Source organism: Oenanthe melanoleuca, chromosome 3, assembly GCF_029582105.1.
Source record: "Oenanthe melanoleuca isolate GR-GAL-2019-014 chromosome 3, OMel1.0, whole genome shotgun sequence".
Classification (NCBI taxonomy): domain Eukaryota; kingdom Metazoa; phylum Chordata; class Aves; order Passeriformes; family Muscicapidae; genus Oenanthe; species Oenanthe melanoleuca.
In genome coordinates this window covers 2,709,323-2,727,552 of record NC_079336.1, presented here as the reverse complement: position 1 = coordinate 2,727,552, position 18,230 = coordinate 2,709,323, and the positions used below count along the sequence as shown (strand labels likewise).

The following is an 18,230-nucleotide window of genomic DNA, read 5'->3' as shown; positions in this document are numbered from 1 at the left end:
GATCATCCCATTCCACCCTCTGCCATGGGCAGGGACACCTTCCACTGTTCCAGGTTGTTCCAAGCCCCATCCAACCTGGTCTTGGACACCTCCAGGGATGGGCAGCCACAGCTTCACCTGTGCCAGGGCCTCCCCACCCTCCCAGGGAACAATTCCTTCCTCACATCTGACCCAAACCTGTGCTGTGCCAGTTTAAAACTGCTGCCCCATGTCCTGTCACTATCTGCCCATTATAAAAAGTGCCTCTTCTCCTTTTTCTTGCCCACATTCCACGATGCTCTGACTCAGCCCAGGGCTGATCCCTGTGGGCTGGAGCTGAATCTCTTGGTTTGCAAACCCTGGAGGTGCCAGGGCTGATCCTGGGGAAGTGGTGCAGCCCTTCCCCTGTGCTCTGCACGCTCAGAGCTGCTGAAGCAGAAAAGAGCAGCTATTTTGGGGCAAATCGAAATTTATAAAAAGAATCAGCACATGCACAGGATCACAAAAATCAAACCGTGGTGATAAAGAGAAGGAGGAGGAGGCAAAGAAGGAGGAGGAAGAAGAAGAGGAAGAAGAGGAAGAAGAGGAAGAAGAGGAGGAGGAGAAGGAGAAGGAGAAGGAGAAGGAGAAGGAGAAGGAGAAGGAGAAGGAGAAGGAGAAGGAGAAGGAGAAGGAGAAGGAGAAGGAGAAGGAGAAGGAGAAGGAGAAGGAGAAGGAGAAAGAAGGAGAAGGAGAATAAGGAGAAACAGAAAAAGAAAAATAGGGTAAAAACTAAAATAAAATTTAAAGGGAAAGAAAGGAAAAGGAAAAGGAAAAGGAAAAGGAGAAGGAGAAGGAGAAGGAGAAGGAGAAGGAGAAGGAGAAGAAAAAGAAAAAGAAAAAGAAAAAGAAAAAGAAAAAGAAAAAGAAAAAGAAAAAGAAAAAGAAAAAGAAAAAGAAAAAGAAAAAGAAAAAGAAAAAGAAAAAGAAAAAGAAAAAGAAAAAGAAAAAGAAAAAGAAAAAGAAAAAGAAAAAGAAAAAGAAAAAGAAAAAGAAAAAGAAAAAGAAAAAGAAAAAGAAAAAGAAAAAGAAAAAGAGTGGGAACTGTGCTGCAGCAAGGCTTCAGCTCGTGCTCAGCCCAATTAATGACTGAGAGCAATGGACAGCCTATTATTAGCATTTTTCAAAACAGCCTGTCAAGCCTCTGTCGTCGGGTGACCTTTCCAAATAATGCCACCAGCAAGGGAGCCAGCCTGGCCCTTTGTCACAGCAAGATAACCGTGTCTCTGGGGCAGCCTGGGGTTCTGTGCAGGGCTGGCTGTGCCCTGATGGCAATTTGTTAGGGAGGAGGAAGGGCAGCTCTGGAAAGCAGAGCCCTGAGCAGCTCCCCCAGGCTTTTGAGAAGGAAATCAGAGATCCATGAGAGGTTCCAGCAGAGCCTCTCTCCCAGGATGGGAAAAGGATGCTCAGTCACGAGGGAGAATGCTTTGAAGTCTGAAAATAGCTGGCACGGTTGGGGGCTTCCCCTTGAGGCAGCTGGAATTAGCAATGCACCCAAACTCTCTGCCTGCCTCCTGGAGATGTGTTATCACACATCTGCTCAGGCATGAACGGGTTTGGGGCACCCACACACCCTCCTGCTCCTCTGGAAAGGGAAATAAAGCAGTGATCACACTTGGAAAAACAGGAGCAAATGTGTCAATGTCTTCAAGCCCAGCGTGGCCGTGTGCTGTAGAAAATGGAAACGGAGTTTTGATCTCACAGCGACTGACGTAAGTGAAAATAAATGAAATTAAAAAGAGGGAAAGCAGCAAGGACAAAAAGGGTTTGTATGCTGAAGAAAAACAACTTTATCACCTCTTATCCCAAAATAGGCTCTGAGAACAGTGCACACTGAAACGAGCCAGAAGAAAAGCTCTCTCTGCCTGAGCCAGCAGGAGTTGCCATCCATGATGAAAGGGGCCCTTGCTGTCCCTGAATCCATGAGAAGCCCATGGAGAACACTGCCTTGGCCAGCTTGATCCACTCAGGCCAGGAGAGGCTCTGCAGATACAGCTGCCAGGACTTTGAGTGGGAGCCAAACACAGCCTGGCTGGGAGCTGCTGGCAGGAAAGGCTGATAGGGCAGAGGCTGTGCCAGCCTGGGGGCTCAGCAGCAACGAGCCAACAGTCCTCCCACTGCTGCCTCGTCCTGAATGGAAGGTGTTTGCAAGCACCCCACGGCCACAGAGCCAGGCAGAGGATCAGCCCCTGGTTTAGAGCCCTTCCAGGATGCTCGTGGTGCCAGTGGCAGCCTGCAGGAGCCCTTGGCCAGCTGGGTGCACTGCTGCTGGAAATGGGGCCAGCCTTCTGCTCCAGCCTGGCATGGGCTGGTTGGAATCACTGGCTCCTAAACTTGGAACAGAGCTCTGAAGTCATCAAGTCCAACCCCTAACCCAGCACTGCCAAGGCAACCCCTAAACCATGTCCCCAAGTGCCACGTTCCCCTGGCTTTCAAACCCCTCCAGGGATGGTGATTCCACTGCCTGGGCAGCTTGATTTGAAGATTGATAACACTTTTTATTGAATTTATTTTCCCAATATCGAATTTAACCCTCCTCTGGTGCAACTTAAAGCTATCTTCTCTTGTCCTTTCACTTTTTACCAGGGAGAAGAGTCCCTCCCTGGCCACAATCTGTTTTCAGGGAGTTGAGAGGAGCCACAAGGTTCCCCCTGAGCCTCCTTTGCTCCAGGCTGAGCCCCTAAAGCTCCCTCAGCCTCTCCTCAGATGTGCTCCAGATCAAGGTAAACATTTTTGATGAGCAGTTTTAATTTCTCACTGAAAACTCAGCCTTGTAGAAACAACCCTTCCTTTTCCCACTCCAGCCCAGACTCACATTTCTGACAGCATTTCTTTCAAAACCACATTGAAGTAACAATAAAAACGACCGAGAATTTCAGCATTAACTTAGAGATGCTGCAAAAGACCTCAAGCTCCAGAACATGCTAAGCTTGCACACCCTGAAACTCAGTCCTGTTCACATTTTGGTCAGCAGGAAGCAAGTGAAGAGATGGAAGAAGTTGTGGTTCTTCACCAGAAGAAACAACCTCAGAGAGCTCAACCCCTTGTGCTGTTCCAGGTTATTAAAATGCCTGAGGACAAGCACCCAAAACCAGCAGTGGGATTTAAATCCAGCTGTGAGCAGCTGGCAGGGCAAGGGCAGGGGTTATTTCACCTGTTTTCTATGTCTTATCCATCCAAGGCAAGCAAACAGCAGCTCTACCATGGGGCTCTTGGATTTGGGGCCCCCATGGGTCAGGACTTTGCAGTGCTGGGGGCTTTGGGGGTTCAGAATTAAAATTTTGGCTCCACAGAGACTTAAAAGCAGCCTTACAAACTTTGTGATTGCTCAGGGAATGGTGTTAAAATGAATGGGAAGCTCACATCACAGAAGAATCACCCCAAGTGGGAAAAGGATTGGTGATGCCACATCACTGAATGCAGAGTTCTGCACCCCTTGCCTGCCTCTGTGTTACTTCCAGGAGGATAAAAAATGTCAGGAGGAGTTAGGTTTATATTTAAAATTAATTAACAAATTATTTCTGAGATGAGGTGTGAAAGCTGGAAAGTGTGAAACAATTTCAACAACTCGAGATCAGAAAAAAAACAAAGAAAAATTATTCAAAACACAAGGGGAGCAAAAAAAAAAACCAAAAAATAATAAAAAAAAACCCAAACCCAAAACAAACAAACAAACAACAAAACAAAACAAAAAAAAAGGCAAGTAAAATAAAGGGTTGATTTTACATCATATGCCATGCTTCCATAGCCAGTAATTTTCCCTGATTGATTTTAAAGTGCTCCCACAGGATTTAATTCACTTTTCTGAATTTATTTTTTTATATGAGGTGATTGCCTGGATTTTGTGCTTTCTGTTTCTATTCACTTGAACTGCTGTCACTTAGGAGAAGATCTCTTGTATCTCAAATATCTTGCATGGTTCTTATCAGCTCATTTTGCCACACAGGGCACAGTCAGATGTGCCATCATTTCAGGTAAACTCAGACACTGGCAGAGAAAAATAGGAAGTTTTCCAGACTGCCAGTGTGAATATTCCTCCAGAACTGGAACTGAATCTAGTGAACAAAATTAGTTTTGAGAGTTGAAAATGGCTAATATTGTACTTAATCCATTTTTTAGCATCTTTCAACTTCTGCCTTCGGGCATGAAGGAGAAGTAAAATCTGCCTCCCTGATCACAATTTCTGCTATGACACGGACCAGAGTGGAAAAAACCCTGTGATAAAAACCCTGTGATAAAAAACCCTGTGATAAAAACTCTGTGATAAAAAAATCCTGTGAAAAACTGCCAGTCCCTGCTCAGCTGGGGAGGTGGGACAGCACAGCCACTTGGAAACGTGCCATGAAAACAATTCTGCAAAAAGAAAATGGTATTTCCATGAAAACACACCCCAGCTCACGTGGCTGAGGATCCTCACCTCCCACAGATCTGATCTCCAAAACAAAAGCCAGATTTGAAGAATATTTTGATGTCACAGGAGTTCCTGTGCTTGGCCCATGGTAGGGATCCCCCACCACCATCCATAAGAAGATCTAACACTGCATTCCACCCATCCCATTTATTCACCATCCTTTTCTCTTCCCTCACACCATCTCCCCCAACCCTACCCCTTCATCCACATGCAGAATTTTCATGTGTTGCTAACTGCCCTCTTCCAAGCTTCCTCTATTCCCCACTCCCCTTCTATTTATCTCTCTCTGTCCTTAATCTGCAGAACTTTGTCAGAAATCCACATGAGCTGCTGCTGGAGGCCGGGCAGAGGGAGCTGAGGGCTCCCTGCTAAAGGACAAAAATCTCCAAACACCATCTGTGACCCACAGATAATTGCAGAGGTGGATGAAGCCAGCATCCCATTTCCAGGCAGGGGCTCTGTGCATCCTTATTTTATGTTCTTGCCTTTCTTCTCCTCCTCTTTGTAGCCTCTCTGGCTCTCTGATGCCTGCTATTTCCTCTGAAATTTTCAGCTGGCTGGATAAAGCAGGCTGCAGACAGGGCAGGGAAATCTCACACAGCTCCAAGCTCAGATCTCCCTTTGCTGCTCCAGTCATGGAATCTTGGAGGTGACCTTAAGGATCACCTGTTTCCAAAGGAGAGGGATTGCTTTTCCCTCTGGATTTCTTGGATGAGCAGGGGGAAATTGGCAGCTGCAAGGACTGGGTGATGTAAACTGAGTTTTCTCTGATAAACTCCCTGCCTGGCACAGCTGCAAATACAGAAACCACAGGCCTGTGACACCATGGCTCGTCCCCAGACCCTGACATTTGGGGACCCCCACCCTGCACAACCCCACAGACAGGCAAAGAAAACAGAACCCTACCTTGTGCAGAGGCTTGGTTCAGATGAGGGCTGTTGATAACTTGTCTCCCCTGTGATAGAAATAGAAAGGAAAAAGGAGATATTTATCAGGAAGAACTGATTTCAGCTTCACAGACAAGAGGGAGTCTGGTCCAGAGACTAGTGCAGGCAGCCAGCAGCCCCTGTGCCTGGCTGCACACCTTGTGATTGGCACATTTTGCCATCAGGTGCCCAGAGCTGCCTCCACAGAAAGATGGAGTAGCCCTTGGCTTCCCTCTGAGTTAAAAAAAGCAGAAATCTGCTGCCCACTCTTTTGGAGCCTGCTCTATCCAAGCCCTGCTCACTGATGCCAGATTTTGTATCAGTGAGGGGTGAGATAGGAGTGGTCCAATGGAGAAATGGCAACTGCAGGATTGTTGGAAGCAGAAAACCAGAGATATTGTCTGCCCTAACTGTCCTAAGAATTGTGGGTGTATGAAATCCTTTGCTCAAGATTACATTCAAAAAAGAGGCAGTGACTGCAACAGCAAGTTAATCAGAGAACTGTAGAAATCACAGAATATTCAATGGCCCCTGTGGATACCCACTCAGGATATTCTATGATTCAGTGATTCTATGATTCCCGAGATGGAAAGATGAGACAGAGGAATCTTGCAAATATGAATGCTCAGAATCTGGGAATATAGAAACCATGAACAAGATTGAAATGAAAGCCACGTTTGAGATGCCAAGCCTCAGTTACTGAATTCCCATGAAGCAATAGGATGGCCCCTGAAGGTAATCCCCTCTTGATTGAACAATGCCCTCAGCCAGAGAGCAAGACCAAAGGTCACCAAAGACTTGCCAGGGTCCAAAGATTAGAGTCCAAAATGTAACATATTATGCTAATATAAGGATTCCTATAGGCTGCATGTAAATGCTATAAAATTTGTATTTTATATTAGATTGATTAATGGAAATTAGAATATTCATCATGGAAGGAGATTTATTGTATTGCAAACGGGAAATCACTCTCTTTATTTTCTTGCTCTTCTTCTTGCTCTCTTCTCTCTCTCTCTCTCTCTCTCTCTCCCCCCTTTTATCTCTTTTATCCTGCTCTGGGGCTGTGCTGGGCAGCCCCTTGCAGGCTCTTTTATAACAAACTGTAACCTTTAGCTTCAACAGAGCATTTGAGTTTTGTCCCCTACCCTCCACCCTGACACAAAGACTCCAGGAGATCCTGCAGAAGGGCCCCACAGGGATCACTGATCCAGCTCTGGTACTGCACAGACACCCCAATAATCCCCCCTGAGCATCCCTGAGAGCATTATCCAACCCTCCTGGAGCTCTGGCAGCTTTGGGGCTGTGCCCATTCCCTGGGGAGCTGTTCAGTGCCCCCCTCTGGGGGAAAAACCTGTCCCCAAAATCCAGACTACATCTCCTCTGGCAGAGCTCCAGCTCCCTTGGCTGCTGTCACTGGTCACAGAGAGCAGAGATTGCAGCTGCCCCTCACTGTCCCTCAGGAGGAAACTGCAGACTGTGAAATGAAACAGCAAAAAGTTACTGCAACTCATCTGGGCACAATTTTAAAATGTTGACTTTGTCCCATTGTTTGGTTTGGCCCTGCAGCTGGATCTGGCAAATTGTCCATTTGATCATTCCAACTGAGCTGGGATGGAACCACCTTGTTTTGGGGGATAACAGTTTGAAAATGGCCTGTACCCACCTTACAGTGCCAATGGTGGGTGTTTGACCACACCAGGTATTTTTATACTGGAGAAAAAGTGGTAAAACACAGACACAGAACTAAAAACACTCGTGTTTTCTGCCTGCACCACCCTTTGACCCCAACTCAGCAGCAGTGAGGGGTGGGAGAGCTGCTCATCTGCTGCTATTTCTCATTTAAGTGGAAGAAATTTGAATTTCCCCTGACATGTGAGAGCTGAGTGCCTGTGGCAAAAGATGGCAGAAGGTGGTCAGTGATACTGTATTTATACTGATAGTGGCTCCTCTCCAGTGAGCTGGAGAGAATGAAGTTATGGAAAATAACATCTTCTTGGTCAATCTGACATCTGCTGTCATGAAAACTGGGCTGAATGGCCATGGGAGAGCTCAGAAATGAAAGGAGAGGAGTGGAAAACATCTCCAGCTGCCATAAAGAGCAATGATTGGCAATCCCTCCCCTCTCCCAGGGCTGGAGATGGTTTTCACATGAGCTGCACCTCGAGTTCCTCCTGTGCTGGCTGCAGCGCTGGCAGGGGCAAGGAGAGACAAAACAACTCCATGTGCTCTGCACAGCCACAGAGGTGAGGTGACTTACAAAGATTAAACATGAAATCTGCCATTTGAGGTCTCCTAAATGCTTCCCCAGCTCCTTCCTGCTGTGTGTCCATGGCAGAGAGGCTGAGGGAATGCAGAGGCAGCAGAGTTTTGATTTGCCCAGGGTTTTGATTCCCAGCTCACCCCAACACAGACTGGCTGCAGACCCTCCTTGCTGAACCCACTGGGGACTCACAGTGGTGAAGTTTCCACTGTGGTTTGCAGCTCTGAATCTTAGCCTGAATCTGACCCATCTTGCAAGTCAGCAACATCAGCTTGGGTTTCAAAGTGCTGATGAGAAGATATTTCAAAGTACCAATGCACAGTATTTTAGGGGTTTTAAATACAGTTGAAAGGTTCCTTGGAGCCCTTCCCTGTCCAAAAGAGATCAGCTGGGAGGACCAGGTTTCCCAGAAAAGCTGTGGAAATGTCCCCTGGATCCCTGGAAATGTCCAAGGCCAGGCTGGACAGGGCTTGGATCAACTGGGATAATAGAGGATGTCCCTGCCCATGGCAGGAGGTGGAACTGGATGGGCTTTCAGGTTCTTTCCAACCCAAATAATTCTGTGATTCTAAATATTGCCTGCATCACTCCAGACACCAACTGAGCTGTGGGGTGATCCCAAAAGGGCACAAAACTGCAGGCTTACCTTGGGTGGGGCAGGAGGAGGTTTCCCCCTGGTTTTTGGGTTGCCTCCAGAAGTGTGTTTCTCATTGGGCATCAGCTGGTTTTTGCTGCCAAACAACCCCATCCTGGAAGGAAAAGCAGAAATTGTTTTTAATGAGACTGCTCTTGGGAAAAGGTGCAGGCACTGAGGGACAAAAGAGTCTTTGCATTTGTGAAGAACAAGCTGGAGAAGGTCAGAATGCAGAGTGATGGGACAGCCAAGAGAGGAGTCAAAAACCATCCTGTGTGCAGTCCTGCTGCCTTGGACCTTGTCAACCCCATGGTTTCTGTTCCCACATGACTCTGGTGTTTCACACTTTCCAAATGAGGTTCAGACAGACACTATAAGTCACCAGAAAAAAACAAAAAAAAAGGAGGTTCAAATGACTGCTTTGGATCTGTCCCCTCTCCAAGTCAGAGATCTGATACTCCAGAGCCGGAGTGTGTGGATGTGGCCCCGCTGCTCCTCACCTTCCACACTCACTTTGGTTTGTCCAGGAACCTCTCTGGCCCTTTGGAACACTGCTAGAAGTCCAAGGAATGTGGTGCAGCTCACATCCATCCTGCCTGTAAAGTGTGGGCTTGTCTCAGGCTGCAATACTCTGGTACAATGTGGTGCTTCGTAAAGGTTTCTGAAATTTTTTACCTGTCGAGACCTGGGAAATCTTTTTTGTACTTGACAAGGACTAATCAGTGCTGGATTTTTAAGATTGGCACATTGCAATTGTGTATTGACAATGCATTTTATTTTTCTCAATAATGGTTATGGGGAAAACTTAGTTGAAAGATTTTTACATAGTGATCAGAATTCCATTCTCCTGGGTGACTAATCACTGGGGGATCAAGACCATGAGAAAACTGTTTCTTGTAGAGAAAACTCCATAAACAAAAAAAGGAAATCTCCTCTTCCAATAAATTAGTGAAACACTAATTTAGAGATAGTAAACTAACTGAGTTGTTTTCTGTACGTTTTCAATGTAAAAGAAAAGAAGTATGTAGAGTGAGGAAAAGTGGTCTAAAGTTTTATTCTGAGGTTTTTTATCCTTATAATTTCTAGTAATAAAGTTTCTCTTTTTTTAACCATTTGAAGTTAAACCTGTTTTACCTTCCTCCTAATCCTATCTCACAACAGGAAAATTTCACATTAGTAAACCAAAACCACTACATTAATTAGTGTTTCGACCTGGTTTCAAACTAAATCCAAAACATATTTTTTGATGTGCTCTGGGTGTGGTTCTCCCAGAAATCATGGATTAAGTTTCCCTATCCCCCTATGGATGTCTCAGACCTCCTGGGCACCTCAAGGATTGCTAGACACAAATGGATCAAACCCTTTCCATGGATCATCATCTGGTCTGCATTAAGGTTTCCAAACTTGGGCTTGAGCAGAGTTTGACTTCCATCCTAGAAATGTAATTTCAGCCCTGGTCAGGAATTCAAGGATAATAATGGGTCTGGGTAGCTAAAATGGCCAAACTCTCCTTGGAGCAGACGAAGCCAGCATTGCTGAAATGCAGCATCCAGTGCCAAAGTCTGCCCACATGCCCAAAAAACCCCAAAATTCAAACCCTGAATACTCATAGCTGTGCAGAGACATGACTCTGTTCTTGTCAGAATACCTCAAGGTCTGCAGTGATCATGGAGGATCAGGGCCCTCAGGTCCAGGGACACCCCAAATGTCAGTCTGGCACTGTGTCTTGCTAGTCAGACTCCAACAGTGTCTTCAGAAAAGCTCCCAGCAAGCCAGACTCACAGGGAAAAATATTCCAGTAAAAGCAACTTTTTTTTTTTTTTTTTTGCTTCTAGCAGGGATCTAATATTTCAAAATCTGGGACTCTGAAATTAGGTTTCTAATGGAGCCATTACAGAATTTTAAGGTGTTTGTTTTGTTTTTTTTTAATGTCTTCTCCCTTCTGCTTTGATTTTATTATCACTGACAAGGTGTGCAAAATAGAAGGAATTGGTGAAATATTTCAGGATAGCCTGATACTCACTTCTCCCCCTATCCAAAACTCTTTAATCTCTGAGATTTCCTTTGACCTGGGTTTGCACATGGCCCATCCATCTGTCCCCAGGCCTTTGCTCTGCTCCAGCATGGTCAGAGGGGGAGTTTCTCCTATTAAATCAAGCAGAGAAGCTCCTGCAGAAATTTGATTTTCATTTGGCAGCCTCCAGGTTGCACCCAGAGCTTGCTCTGCTTAGCAGATCTGGCAATGGCACATGATTTATTAGGGGAACTTTTCCTGCTCTTCCACTCAAACTTTGTGCCAGGATTTCAGATTCTGGATCGTGGGTTTTTTGCCACGAGAGTGGCTGGAATTTTCTTTTTATGCAAGGAACAGCAAGGTTATGATTTTAAGTCAAGGCTGGATGATGGGGAAGTTTTAGCTACCACTCATTACCAACTGTGAAAGACAGAAAATCCACCTACATGTTTGACACTGATTTGTTGTCCTTGTTACAGTCTCACTGGAAAATCCTGGGATGTTTGATAGACTCTGCTCCCAAATGAGAGATAATTCATGCAACTGCCACATTTTCAGCAGATTTAGGGAATGTGAGATAGGAGTCAATTTGCTTTGACTGCCAGTTGTGTCACAAGGATGATCTCATCAGAGGATTGACAGATCACCTGTGGGATCATGGATGCTTCTTTTGGGGTTTTCAGCTGCCCTCAATGCCTGATGGCAACTAAAGATATTTGGGGCATCAAATAAATCCTCCCACACACATCCTCCCTCTCCCCTTCCGCTCTGGGCAACGTGATTCGTCCAACCATGAGAACACCAAGGTGCTCACATAATTATAAATAAATAAATAAATAAAATAAAATAAATAAAATAAAATAAAATAAAATAAAATAAAATAAAATAAAATAAAATAAAATAAAATAAAATAAAATAAAATAAAATAATAAAATCTTGTTACTGTTGTTATTGTTATTATTATTATTATTATAATAAAATGTTTATGTAGATTTGGGGGCCTGCAAAAGGTTATAAAATGCTGATGGAGATTGGACACACTGGACCAACTGATCTTCCAAGACAGAATGCAGCTTCTGGCTGGGTCCTCCCCCTGGGAAGGGATCCTTGCAGGATATCCAGCCCAAACATGGGGAACACTCATTTTTGGGGGGGTGAGTAAAAGCTTTCAGTTCTGGTCAAAAATACAGAGATAAATCCTAAAGTAGCTCCATAGGTGCTTTGCAATTGTGAATTCTGCAGGGCCAAAGGCTGAAAATCTGCACATTTCTAGCTGAACTTGCTTACACTGTGATGCTTTAGTCATAGGCTGTTGACCAAATCTGAGACTAAGTGGAGTGAGCCACACTTAATTCCTTTGAGCAGTTTAGAAAGAGAGGGGGTCTTGTGACTCAACAGGAGAAAATACAACCTGGTGACATTACAACCACTGCAGCAGATGATGGAGCTGTTATTTAGGTATCCACTGGCAATATTTATTGGATTAGCTATAAATCATAATCACCCACATCACCACTGTGTCCTGCTTCTCTCCACTGGGTCAAAAATCTTCTTTCAGCTGCTCTGGTACCCAGTGGTGGCACTGGTGGGGCAGAATGGGAGAAGCCTGGAGGAACATCAACCCCAGCAGGGGTTTGGGGCTATTCCTGCTCCTCTGGCAGGGTTTGAGAGGGTTGGGGACCCTGTGGGGACACTGCAGCCCTTTCTGCACCCTGCTGAGGCTGCAGCCAGCTCTCTGCAGCCCTGCACAGGCTCAGCTCTGTCCCCACGCACAGGTCGGGGTCACAGCCCTGCAAAAGCAGCTCAGAGAGGGGAAGAGCACAGCCCACCCCAAATCAAACCTCCCACAGAGGTCACTGGCTCCCACCCACGCACAGAGGGGGAGAACAGCTCTGGGGATTCCCAGTCCCTACAAAACCCACCAGCCCCACTCTCCCAGTGTTCACCACTTCTGGCATCACCATCCATTGGGCCAGCAGGTGTTTTACAATCCCAAAACAGTCATTGTTGGATACAGAGAGCTGCTGGTTCCCATTTTCACTTCAAATGCTAAAAAGTGATTTTATTTTCACAAGCAAAGGCGGCTGAGCTGAGCGTGTACGTCATGCCAGCGTGTTTCGCTTCTGGTTAATGTTTTTAAAAATTATCTTTACAAGAAAAAACAAATGAGTAAAGTCACTCAGAGGAGTCCTGCCACCCTGTTTTTACTTTTTTTTTTTTTTTTTTCCAGTGGAAAGGAGCGCTGGGGAAAACACAATAACTCAAAAAATCATGGAAATTTCCTTTTGTGAATTTATAGTTTTTCACATCTAAAAACGTTGATTATATTTAATAACTAAGAGCGGGGAAACTTTTTTCCTCAAGTCTCCAAATTAATAAAACCAGTTCTTTTTAAAGTGGCCAAAAATCAAAGCAGAACAAGCAGAACAAAAAAGTTTCAAGGCAACACAAAGTTTTTTCCCATATCCTTCTTCATCAGGGGATTCAGTGATAGGACAAGGGGTAATGAGTTTAACTGAAAGGGGGAAATTTAGGTGGGATATACAGAAGAAATTCTTCCCCGTGAGGGTGGGCAGGCCCTGGCACAGGGTGCCCAGAGAAGCTGTGGCTGCCCCTGGATCCCTGGAAGTGTCCAAGGCCAGGCTGGATGGGTTTGGAACAACCTGGGATAGTGGAAGGTGTCCCTGCCCATGGCAGGAGGTGGAATGAGATGAAATTTAATGTCTCTTCCAACCCAAACCATTCTGTGATTTTCTGATTCTATATACATTAAAAAAATTAGCAGAAACCAGCTTTAGAAACAAAATGATGGAATTCTTGGAGTGGTCCTGTGCAGGTCCATGGGCTGGGCTCAGTGATCCTTATGGAGCCCTTACAGCTCAGGATATTCTGCAATTTTATGAGTCCAGCTTAGCTGCTGCAAGGTTATGAGTAAAAAATGTTTGACACAGAGATGTTCCTGGAAGAGCCAAGCTGAAGAAGCCAATGGACAGCAGGACAATGAGCTCTGTGGTGCAGCCAGCCCTGAATGAGTGGGACAGAGGTGCAGGAACTCCAGAGGTATGGGCAGAACCTCTAAAATGGGCTGGGTGCCCACACTGGGGAATGATAGAATGCAATTTTAGCAGCCTTCACAGGGGTAGTTGGGGTTTTGGCTATAGAGAGGTTCAAGTGTTCCTGCAGGAATGAGCCAAAGGGAGCTCTCTGAAGATCAGGGAATCATAGAATATCCTAAGTTGGAAAGAACCCACGAGGATCATGGATCCAGCTCCTGGCCCTGCACAGAGACCCCAAAATCCCACCCCATTCATCCCTGAGAGCATTGTCCAAACTCTCCTGGAGCTTTGGCAGCCTTGGGAATGTCACCATTCCCTGGGGAGCTGTTCAGTGTCTGACACCCTCTGGGGGAAGAACTTTTCCTTAATATCCAACCTAAACCTCCCTGGACTCAGCTGTGCCTCGGGTTCTGTCATTTCAAAGCTTTGCCCATCTCATTTTTACAGTGAGCAGCCCTGCACAACCTACTGCTGTTGGCTGCCTTCCTCTACCAGGACACAAGAGATGTAAAGTCATTTCTGATGAGAATCCATCACTTTCTGCAAGAGGGATGTGGAGGGCACTGACAGGCAGCCTTGGGATTGCATGGGCGGGTACAGGAAAGGAAACAAGACCAAACTGAGCAGAAAAGCAGAAGTCTTGGCTCACCATTTGCCTCAACCCCATGAAACTGCCATGGAAAAAGAGGTTAATACCCAAGCAAGCCAATAGAGTTTCACTCTGAGGGCAGGTCCAAAAAGAAAAACCCCTAAGCCTACTGAAATCACAAAATGAGCCCCCTTTCCATCCAGATTCTGCAGTGGGTGCAACAAAGTGTTTTAACAGCTCACCAAGATCAGATATTTAAATTCATTTTAAAACTCAAGAATGTGTCTCTTTTTTTTTTATTTTTTATTTTTTTTAAGAACATATTTTTCAAAGGAAATGGGTTCAAAAATCCTAAAAAATTACTTTGAAAATGCAGATCTATACTATTATCAAGGGTTTTAAATGTTAAATTTCTCTTTGCAAGTTCTCTCCTGTCCTGAAAGAATTGCTGAAATCAATTCACTTCAGATGCAATAATTTAAGTATTCAGATTTGCATTTTTGCATCAGAGAGGAGCAAAAAAGTTGAGTAAAAAAATTTCCTCCAGTTCTCAGCTCATCACAGATGCATTCAATTCCCACAATAAAACAGCTCTTCAGAACATTTCCTGACCTGGCACCCTTGGATTGCTTTGCAAGACACAAAATTGGAGAATTACTGAAGATCTTGGTGGATCAGCTCCTTAAATAAGAAGGAAGATTTGCTACCAAGGCAGTTTTTGCTGTGACTGTTTTCTACTTCTGCTGGGTTTCGGTCAAGTCCTTTTTAGCTCATATTTTGAAATAATTTGGGGCTTTGTTGTTAAGGAGAGGTAAGAAGACAACTCTGAACCAACATGCTGGGCTATAAAGGGCACTGAAACCATGAGCAAGGTCTGTCCCAGAGGCAGAAGTGAGGGCTACAGCCATCCTCTGTTACAGGGTGGCCAAAATCTGGCTGGTCCATGCCTGGAAGTGCTCAAGGACAGGGTGGATGAGCCTTGGAGCAGCCTGGTCTGGTGGAAAGTGTCCCTGGCCATGGCTTTAAGGTGCCTTCCAATCCAATCCAATCCAATCCAATCCAATCCAATCCAATCCAATCCAATCCAATCCAATCCAATCCAATCCAATCCAATCCAATCCAATTCAATCCAATTCAATCCAATTCAATCCAATCCAATTCAATCCAATTCAATCCAATTCAATCCAATTCAATCCAACCCAATCCAATCCAATCCAATCCAATCCAATTCAATCCAATTCAATCCAACCCAACCCAACCACACCCAATCCAATCCAACCCAACCCAATCCAACCCAACCCAAACCAATCCAATCCAATCCAATCCAATCCAATCCAATCCAATCCAATCCAATCCAATCCAATCCAATCCAACCCAACCCAACCCAATCCAGTCCAATCCAATCCAGTCCAATCCAACCCAAACCAACCCAATCCAGTCCAATCCAATCCAGTCCAATCCAGTCCAATCCAACCCAAACCAACCCAATCCAATCCAATCCAATCCAATCCAATCCAATCCAATCCAATCCAATCCAATCCAATCCAATCCAATCCAGTCCAATCCAATCCAATCCAATCCAACCCAAACCACCCCAATCCAATCCAACCCAATCCAGTCCAATCCAATTCAATCCAATCCAATCCAATCCAATCCAGTCCAACCCAACCCAAACCAATCCAACCCAACCCAATCCAACCCAATCCAATCCAATCCAATCCAACCCAACCCAACCCAATCCAATCCAATCCAGTCCAACCCAACCCAAACCAATCCAATCCAACCCAATCCAATCCAACCCAATCCAATCCAATCCAATCCAATCCAATCCAATCCAATCCAATCCAATCCAATCCAACCCAACCCAAACCAATCCAACCCAACCCAATCCAACCCAATCCAATCCAATCCAATCCAATCCAATCCAATCCAATCCAATCCAATCCAATCCAATCCAATCCAATCCAATCCAATTCAATCCAACCCAACCCAATCCAATCCAATCCAATCCAATCCAACCCAACCCAAACCAATCCAATCCAACCCAACCCAATCCAACCCAAACCAATCCAAACCAATCCAACCCAATCCAACCCAATCCAATCCAACCCAAAACCGTCCAATCCAATCCAATCCAATCCAAACCAATCCAATCCAACCCAATCCAACCCAATCCAATCCAATCCAACCCAATCCAACCCAACCCAATCCAATCCAGTCCAATCCAGTCCAATTCAATCCAACCCAACCCAATCCAACCCAATCCAGTCCAACCCAATCCAACCCAATCCAATCCAATCCAATCCAATCCAATCCAATCCAATCCAATCCAATCCAATCCAATCCAATCCAATCCAATCCAACCCAACCCAATCCAATCCAATCCAATCCAATCCAATCCAATCCAATCCAATCCAAACCAAACCAATCCAATCCAACCCAATCCAACCCAACCCAATCCAACGCAACCGAATCCAACCCAACCCAATCCAAAACAAACCATCCTGTGATTCCATGGTTCCAGCACTGCAGGGAGTCCCCATGAAGAGCCCAGAGGAAGAAGCACTGTGGCTCTTGCTGGGGACTGAACCCAAGTTGGGTTTCCATGTTGCATCCTCACTGGAGAACTGGGAATATCCCACTGGCAGCACTCAGATCCCATCCCAGCCCTGATCTTTGGTGGGCACCAGGCTGTATTTGTGCAATGAGGGCTCTGTCAAACTCTCTGGTCCATGTCAAAGTGCTTGAAGGGAAGGTGAGGAGCCCCCAGGAGCAGCCAGGCTCTCTCACTGAGCTGAGATGTCAGCTGGGGCTGACCCATCATAAAACCTCACACACCCAAAGAACCCCAAAGCAGCTGTAGCTGCCTCCTCCTCTTGGCCCCATCCTCCTCCTCCCCCCATCCCAGTGCATCCCATCTCCCTGGCTTGGATTCTGTCCAGGTCCCAGCCTTGAGCACAACCAATGTGGCCAAATTATCTTGGAAATATCTGTTCCCTGGCAGCCCAGGGCTGATGGACAACAAATCCAGGAGCTTTGTGATTTATCCCTAAGTGAGGGTACACATTTCAGGAAAGAGATTTATTTCCTGCTACAATCCAAGCCAGATTTCCATTTCTATTACAATTTATATCTGCCCTAAATCTACCATTTTTCTTAGGCCATGATTTGCAGGTGAACCTGGCTCAAGGGAGTGAACCAAGCAGGAAATCCATCTGTTCCAGGCCTTTTTGAAGAGTTGGGAATCCATGGGAGAAGGCTGTGTGAGGCTGGGGGGGATGTGGGAGCAGACAGAACTCCAGAACCTTGAGTTTAAGCAGACACAGAAAGTGTTTTTGACAGGGAATTAAAAAAAAACAAAACAAAAAAAAAAAACAAAGAGAAGAAGATAATAAAAGCTTCTTGCTCATTCCAGAAGAAGAAAACAGCCTCCTGTTGCCAGAGTGGTCATCCCCTAATCAAAACATCTGTCTGGAGGAAAAATGGCTGCTTACATTGAGCTTTGCATCCTGCTGGGAGCTGACAGATGCTGCTGGCCAGGAAACAGAGCCAGGGATCAGGGTCCTGGAGAGGGGAAAAGCAGCAGGGCAGACTGCTCATCCCAGCTCCCCCACGCTTCCCTCGTGAGCTCAGGCCAGGCAGCAAGGGGGGAATGGCTCTGCTGGGTTCAGGGGTGCTGGGATGCACCTGGGGAGCAGGAGGATGGCTCCAGGAGAACGAGGCACATCCCTCTGGGTACCTGCAGCCACTCTGGGGTTCTTCAGGTGTGATTTATGGCAAAACTGCACTGCCCAGCAGCACTTCCTGCAGAGCCTGCTGAAACCACAAAATGAGCCCCTTTCCATCCAGATTCTGCAGTGGGTGCAACAAGGTGTTTTAACAGCTCACCAATACTTAAATTGATTTTAAAACTTAAGAATGTGTCTCTCTCTCTTTTTTTTTTTTTTAAGAACACATTTTCAAAAGGAAATGGGTTCAAAAACCCTAAAAAATTACTTTGAAAATGCAGATCTATACTATTATCAAGGGTTTTAAATGTTGAATTTCTCTCTGCAAGTCCTCCCCTGTCCTGAAAGAATTGCTGAAATCAATTCACTTCAGATGCAATAATTTAAGTATTCAGATTTGCATTTTTGCATTAGTGAGGAGCAAAGAAGTTGAGCAAAAAAATTTCCTCCAGTTCTCAGCTCATCACAGATGCATTCAATTCCTACAATAAAACAGCTCTTCAGAACATTTCCTGACCTGGCACCCTTGCAGGGCCCAGGGGTGGTGGATGCACTGCAGTGGGGAGGAGGAGGATGGGTCCAGGAGAACGAGGC

The 18,230-nt window shown here is 45.5% G+C and overlaps 1 protein-coding gene across 2 annotated transcripts in view; it reads right to left on the bottom strand.

Moving 5' to 3' along the window:
* BLK (BLK proto-oncogene, Src family tyrosine kinase) overlaps positions 1-18,230 on the bottom strand; it is a 49,040-nt gene that overhangs the window by 19,247 nt on the left and 11,563 nt on the right. Inside the window, exons 2-3 of one of the 2 annotated variants that reach the window (XM_056486847.1) lie at positions 8,262-8,364; positions 5,336-5,384 (exon numbers count right to left, since the gene is read on the bottom strand). In XM_056486847.1, coding sequence (XP_056342822.1) covers positions 5,336-5,384; positions 8,262-8,363 — 151 coding nt within the window. In that variant the 5' untranslated portion in view covers position 8,364. Of the gene's footprint in view, positions 1-5,335; positions 5,385-8,261; positions 8,559-18,230 lie in introns of those variants that run through there. The other variant, XM_056486846.1, reaches the window with a different exon arrangement.